Below are 7454 nucleotides of genomic sequence, written 5' to 3' on the forward strand. Positions count from 1 at the left end.
AAGCAACACAAGGCAAGCTAGTACATATAGTCTGGCCTCTATAAATTCTCAGCCTCCAAAGGCAAATATTTCAGTCATATTTCACTCATTTGCCAAACCACATCCATCACATTTCAGTGAACTCTCTGGGCTCATCAATCAAACACCCCACCCAAAGCAACATTTCATTCAATTTAATTAACTCTCATCTTAATGGAATGGTTCATCTCTCCTGACCTGCAATGCGAATTCTGGTCAAATTGGGGGGGGGTTTTTAATTACCTGTGAAGGGTTTATTTGTCAGTAGCACAATATGCTTCTTAAGGCAAAAAGTCACCAGCTCTTTTTAATGTTGCATCAAGAGGTCTTTTTCAATTAATGTGTATAATAATTTTAACAGAAATAATGTCATTAGAATGTTGTCTTTTCAAGTATAGCTATCTGGGTCACTAGTAAACCCAAAATACAGGGAAAAAACTGCACCAAAAAGAAGAAAAAAAAAAAGTGTCATGTGGAGAAAGGTAACGCAATAAACATTTCATGAGATTACAACGCATGGTATTACGACAGTGAATCTGAATTTAGATCAAAACACTTGGTTTAAAAAAAAAAAAAGTGTTTAACGCAAGCTTTCAAGCTCGCTGTTAACCATCACTGGCAGTGAAAACAGGGCTAAGAATAATAATCTAATTAAGAGGAAACTAGAGAGCAGACTGAATTGAAAGAACCCAAGTTACTACCAGCCAGTCTCCCAGTCAGACGCCGTTACTGTGCAGAAGCCTGGTCTTTGCTCCCCGGCAGCAAGGAGCTGCCTCCTCAATAAATCAGCAGACACAAATGAGGTTTTCCACTTTGTTAAGCGCTCAGTGAATTCAGCGAATTGCAACTGGTCCGGTCCCTTCTTGCAATTCTGTCTGAGACACAAAGCAATGCTCCACTTTCTCCACCCATAAATGTCCGCGCGCACCTGTGCTGCACACCATCATCTCACGAGCCATTAGATGCCGCGTGCGATCACCAGGATCTGATGCCCCGTGCCGTGTAGTGGGTAAACAGGCAGGGTTTAGTGTGCCAGGTTATTCCTGCCACTGCTTATTTAGTGTGCCATCCCTTCTGTAGATTTTTTTTTTTATCCGTGCTTTCCAACCAGTCAGACGCAAAACTGGATGATTTTTGTTTCTTTAAAGCAGTAGTTTCTAATATAACCACCTGGAGCACAGGCACATGTAAGATGCTTCTCGATTTATATAACCTAGCTATAACGTTGGCTAGCTGTCAGGAGGCACAAAGATGACACAACGACGTTTTGTTTTCAGGTTGTGGGTGTTGTTGTGTTAGTTTAAGAGTCCAGACCACACAGAAAGGCAAGTTTAGATCCAAGTGATCACCAGGCTTATTGTAAGATTGTGTATACCTTTGGTCAGCTAGCACCGATGGGAATAACCAGCTAGCAGCCGAGCTAACTAGTCAACCTCGAAGCCCTGAGCCAGGGTTTATGGAGACCAAAAATGATCCCAGGTCTTCTTCGGCCGGCCGGTTAGGTTATTTAACTCGTAAGCTTTGTGGTTAGCTGTCGTTACTTTTTCTGGAAATGTTATTGTCCGATTCGCGGTACACGATGCTAATCCAGTCCAAAAGCCCCAACCATCAGGTAATTATCTTAGCTACTTAGAAAACCGCGACTTCCCTCTTCCACAAGGCTACAAACATGAGTGCTTTAGTCAGCTGGTTGGCTTTATATGAATAAAAAGATTAGACAGCTAAAATTTGAGCGGTGACCACCGGCGACTGGTGCCCGGGTGGCTGTGTGCGCAGCGGCAGTGTCTCCAGTAACTTGTGAAAACGCACACGAGTTTGTCACCACTGTGCAGAAATGCTGGATGTGTTAAATCTCCCAAATCAGCATGCGTGCGGACAACCTTACCTAGCTTTTCCCGAGACTCCTCCAATTTCTGGATCTGATTTTCGATGAAGAGCACAGCCACGGCAAAAGCCAAAACGGCCAGAAGCTGAAACTTCGGCGGCGGCATAATCCTTAAAAGCCCCATCAGACCAGCGGGTTGTTGCCGAGACGCATGGCACGCCGCAAACCCAGAGAGGAGACGTGGCTCAGCAGCCGGAGCACTAACGTGGAGAGGGCACACAGGTCTGGCTGAGACTTGAGCAAAAAAACACAAAAGAAGACACTGCCATTAACGACGTGGATTGCATTTCAGTCGCCCGTCTCCCATCGCTGTTCACTTTGCTGTCTTCTAAGTCTCAGTGCTGCCGTGCGTCACGCTACAGTCGCTTTATTCTCGGTAGTTGGAGACTGAGTTGGATATGCAGTGCCATCTGTCGTTTTGGAGCAGAGTAGGCGGCACACTGGCGAGATTCGAACCTACCCATCTGGCAATCCCAAGGCCGGTCAAATGCCAGCTGAGTGTCGCCCCAAAATCAGCCTTATTGGTCACTAATTCTTGGATTAATGCGTGTTTGACGTGCCAGGGTTGGCACATGCCAAGTCAAACATATCATCAGGCAATACAAATAATACATCTGAGATGGGGGAATGTGGAATATTATTTTTAAAATAAATTGCATTCATCAGTAATTGAAAGAATAATATTTTATCAATTCACATATCGTCACCTTCCTAAAATAATGGCCTAAGTCATTTTTGACCAAAATTATTTTTTGCCTAAATCACCTCCTCACCATGCTGGCCACCTCTGGTAAAATCACCTATGTCCTCAGTTTAACAGATCATGTGATTTTACCCCTGTAATATAATGGCCTATGTCAAGAGTGTGACTTGGGCAATTTTATTTTGCCTAAGTCAAAAGACAATATGACTCAGGCAATTTTTGACACTTTTCAAAATGGCAGCTGCTCTAAAATGAACAAAACTCTTCCAAGCCCATTAAGTTAATTCCATGATTCAGGACTCATAACCGATTGGTAAGTGATAACATTTCCTATAAGATTGATAATACTAGAAATATTGCATAGTTGTATATCTTTTTATTCAGTCTCTTTAGCCAGAATTTTATTTAGTAAACTAGCTAAATCCATGAAGCTAGCATTTAGCAAAGAATAGAAAGTCTCCAGAATCTGGCTGTGACAAGTGATAGGATTTCTGTTAACACTTTCTTTTCTGTATTTCATGCATAGTAATAATATTTCTTTCCACATTAAATTTTTATAAATCTTGAACATAGTATTAGTAATTCTAAATAAATACTTACACCTGTTTTTACAACTTGCAAGCATGTTCCTGATATATCTTAACAGCCAATTATTATTATTATTATTTTTTTTAGGAGAATTACTCGACACTGATCATGCTTCTTCCATGGAAGATGACAATGAGACTGTCATGGAATGGATGAGGCAGCATGGACCAGGCCCAGAGTCTGTTTCAGATGGAGCAGAAAATGCCTTAGACTCCTATTGATATGGTTGAGAATGCCAAGCAGACAAATCCACAACATGAAGAGGACGTATCTGATGAGGACATATCCTGTGCTGAGTCCTCTGTGCCTAAAGATAAAGACAGCCTAACTATGGTGGCAACCTCTCTAGAACAGGAGAATGTTGATTTAAATTCAGCCAAAAGGAAAATAAATAAACGGCTTGGTCTGGGAACATGGAAGCAAAATGAATCCAAGAAGAAACACCTCAAAGGAACGTCTTACAGGAGCAAAGGTGGGAAAGAAATAAGTGCCAAGACTTTGGGTCTTCCCTGCACCTCAAAATTCTGTCAGCAAGCCTCAACTCGAGACTGCCCAGCCATTACAAAAGAGCAGCGGCAGTACATGTTTCAGAGGTTTTGGACAATGAACACCTGGGAAGAACATCGATTATATGTTACAAAGGTCACAAAGGTTAACACAAAGGTTAACACAAAGCAAAAGAAAGTTGCTGAGGAATCCAGATGCAGTTCTTCATTGTCCTACCAACTAAAGATCCAAGATGGAAAGAGTATTAAAGTGTGTTAGGCATTTCCTCTATACATGGTATCCCTGAAAGAACCACTGACTGAACAAAGACTCCATCGTACATGAAGAACAAGCAGCAGCAGCACCATCTAAATCTGGACCTAAGAGAGGCAAGCATGCAAAGCTTGAAACTGATGTCAAGGACTGGTTGAGGGACCTGCCAACTGTTGATTCACACTACTGCAGAAGCACAGAGACCTACAAACACAAGAGGTTCCTTCACCCAGGCACAACCATCTCCCAACTGCATCGGGAACATCAACAGACAGCTGCAACTGCTGGAGTGAGAGCCATTGGAATACAATATATCACAGATGTGTTCCATAAAGAGAATTATTCTGTATTCATTCCACGAAAAGATCCGTGTGATATTTGTTTTTCATTCAAACGTGGAAATATCAGCAAGGCTGACTATGATGCCCATGTCACCCAGAAAGCTGAAGCAAGGCAAGAGAAATCCCGTGACAAAGATTCTGCAAATAATCAGGACCTGCAAGCTGTGCTACTGTGTCCTAAGACCCAAGCCAGCAGCCTGTATTACAAAACAAAACTGCAGGTCCATAACTTTACACTCTTCAACATGAGGTCAAAGGAATGGCACGGCTACATTTGGGATGAAACAGAAGGCAACCTCAGTAGTGAAGTGTTTGCACACCTTCAATATTGCCATTTTGAATGTGTGATTAAAGACCATCCAGAACTGAAAGAGATCATAGTATGGAGAGATGGTTGCGGTTATCAGAGCTGCAACGTATGTGTAGCCAATGCATTCTGTAAGCTTGCAAGGAAATATGGGGTAGTAATAACAGAGAAATACCCTGTTGCAGGGCACACACAAATGGAGTGTGAGAGCATACTATTGAACGCAAACTAGTTATTGATATCTTCACCCCGAGCGACTACCTCATCCTACTCCAGAATGCAAGAATCAGACCATCACCGTACCATATGAAAATGCTCAGACATGACGAGTTCCTGAAACTGAATGCATCTTACTTTATTAGCATCACACCAGGCAAAAAAACTGGAGTTCCAACTGTGCATGATTTGCAGGCTCTTCAGTTTAACAGTGAAGGTCAATTTCAAGCTGTTCTTCTCAGAAGCAGTGTGGGAAGAACTGCCACAGAGGATACAGGTACCAAATGAGCCAATAGCATGGATTAGAATGTTTCCATGTGCTCTGCCAATCAAGGAGAGAAAGTTCCAGGACCTGCAGTCAATGAAACACATACTGCCCGTTGAGTGTTCTTTGACAGTTTGCCACATTAAAAGGCATCAGTCAAGATCCCAGCAATGAAAAGTTTGAAGAAGTGATAAGATGCACATGTTTCCTCAGCATTATGTTTAGTTAGTTCATTAGTTACTCTTCATTGTTCACAAAGTTGAAAGTTTAAAATTGCTTAAGTCACAAAGGAATGTTCAGGAATTTGCCCAAGTCATTTATTTCTCTTATGTTGCATAATTGACAGACATTCTTATAAGTATGTCAAAAGTCATCTATTGTTATACCCTTTTCAGTGAAATAATTAATATATTTTCTATATATTTTGTTCAGATTTTTGTGTTTCCTGAAAAACCTGAAAAAATTACTTAGGCCATTATTTTAGGAAGGTGTCGATATATTACACATTTATACATCTGTGGACAAAATCTCACAATCACTGGGAATAAGCCTATGTCTGTTCTAGGCATTACCATCTACAGATAATTAGCTCTGATTTACAGGCAACATTCTTTCCTGGTCATGTAGCACAGAGAAACATATGAAGTGGGAACATTTTTCATGTTCATGTCAGACCCATGAAGTTTAATTAGCAAATCAAATAAACACAGGGCTTTAACAGTTTGCACTACAAATCAGAATAACCTGGCAAAAACCTCTAGTGAAATTGTCCCAGAACAAAGTGTCATTGTGGAAATTTTAGAAACAAGTCTGGAGTCAAAATAAAGCCAGAACCCTGTTGAATTATAAACCTTTGTCCAGGAATATCAGCCCTACCATATCACTGAAATATAAACCTGTGTCCAGGAATATCACAGTCCTACCAATTCACTGAATTATAAACCTGTGTCAAGGAAAATCACAACCCTACTATATCACTGAATTATAAACCTGTGTCTAAGAAAATCACAACCCTACTATATCACTGAATTATAAACCTGTGTCTAAGAAAATCACAACCCTACTATATCACTGAATTTGAATCCTGTGTCCAGAAATATCACCGCCCTACCACATCAATGAATTATAAAGCTGTGTCTAGGAAAATCACAACCCTACAACACCACTGAATTAGAAACCTGTGTCCAGGAATAACACAGCCCTACAACACCACTGAATTATAAACCTGTGTCCAGGAATAAGACAGCCCTACAATACCACTGACTTATAAACCTGTGTCCAGGAATAACACAGCCCTACCACATCACTGAATTATAAACCTGTGTCCAGGAATAACACAGCCCTACCACATCACTGAATTATAAACCTGTGTCCAGGATATAACACAGCCCTACAACACCACTGAATTATAAACCTGTGTCCAGGAATAACACAGCCCTACAACACCACTGAATTATAAACCTGTGTCCAGGAATATCACAGCCCTACAACACCACTGTGCTGCCTTATAAATGAGGCTCAAGGCTTTAAATAGAAAACAAAAATATGCATTACAACATTATAAGTCAAATTCCTTGTATGTGTATACACATACCTGGTGGAATAAAGTGATTCTGATTCACATGCAAAACTAATGGCAATATATCTCCTGAGGCCCCTTTATGTTGAAGAAAGCTATTTTCTTTGTACTTTGCTCCCTGGTGTGCAGTGTCCCCTGACTCCTGTAAGTGGTACTAATACGTGGTGCATGGAGAGATGAGAGAGATAAGAGTCCGACTGGGCATGAAATTACAGCAGATCAAATCGTCTGCATCTCACTGTTGCTTAAAATAGCTCCGTTCACCTTCTATCGCCGGCCAGGTGCGAAACAGCAGCAGTATGGAGACGTGAGCTCCACCTGCACCCTGCATACTCTCCATTCAAGCACACAAATCTAACCCATGCCGTATATATATATATATATATATATATATATATATATATATATATATATATATATATATATATATATATAGACACACACACACACACACACAAATATTTATGGGATGATCCAAAAAGCACATCCCATAAAACCACGTGTTTGTGTGTGTGTGTGTGTGTGTGTGTGTGTGTGTGTGTGTGTGTGTGTGTGTGTGTGTGTGTGTGTGTGTTTTGTGGGACATGCTTTTTCAATCCTGGCAGTAAAACAATGTGGAAAGATTTGCTTGATGTAAAACCATCTTCCTGAGGGTTTGACTTCGGAATGTAATACATAAGGCCTATATTGCAAACAGTGATTTTATAGAGTTAAATGGACTGCACAATCTGTTGTTAATTTTTTCCATGCATTCAGTGTCATCGAAGTACTTCCAAGCACCTTTGTGATTAAA

The 7454-nt window shown here is 40.8% G+C and overlaps 1 protein-coding gene across 1 annotated transcript in view; it reads right to left on the reverse strand.

The window, feature by feature from the left end:
- hs2st1b (heparan sulfate 2-O-sulfotransferase 1b) overlaps positions 1–2277 on the reverse strand; it is a 54565-nt gene extending 52288 nt beyond the window's left edge. The window contains exon 1 of the mRNA XM_035524693.1: positions 1904–2277. Coding sequence (XP_035380586.1) covers positions 1904–2027 — 124 coding nt within the window. The 5' untranslated portion in view covers positions 2028–2277. The remainder of the gene's footprint in view (positions 1–1903) is intronic.
- Between the last annotated feature and the right edge of the window lie 5177 nt (positions 2278–7454).

The sequence above is a fragment of the Electrophorus electricus genome, chromosome 3 (genome assembly GCF_013358815.1).
Source record: "Electrophorus electricus isolate fEleEle1 chromosome 3, fEleEle1.pri, whole genome shotgun sequence".
In the NCBI taxonomy this organism is placed as follows: Eukaryota; Metazoa; Chordata; class Actinopteri; order Gymnotiformes; family Gymnotidae; genus Electrophorus; species Electrophorus electricus.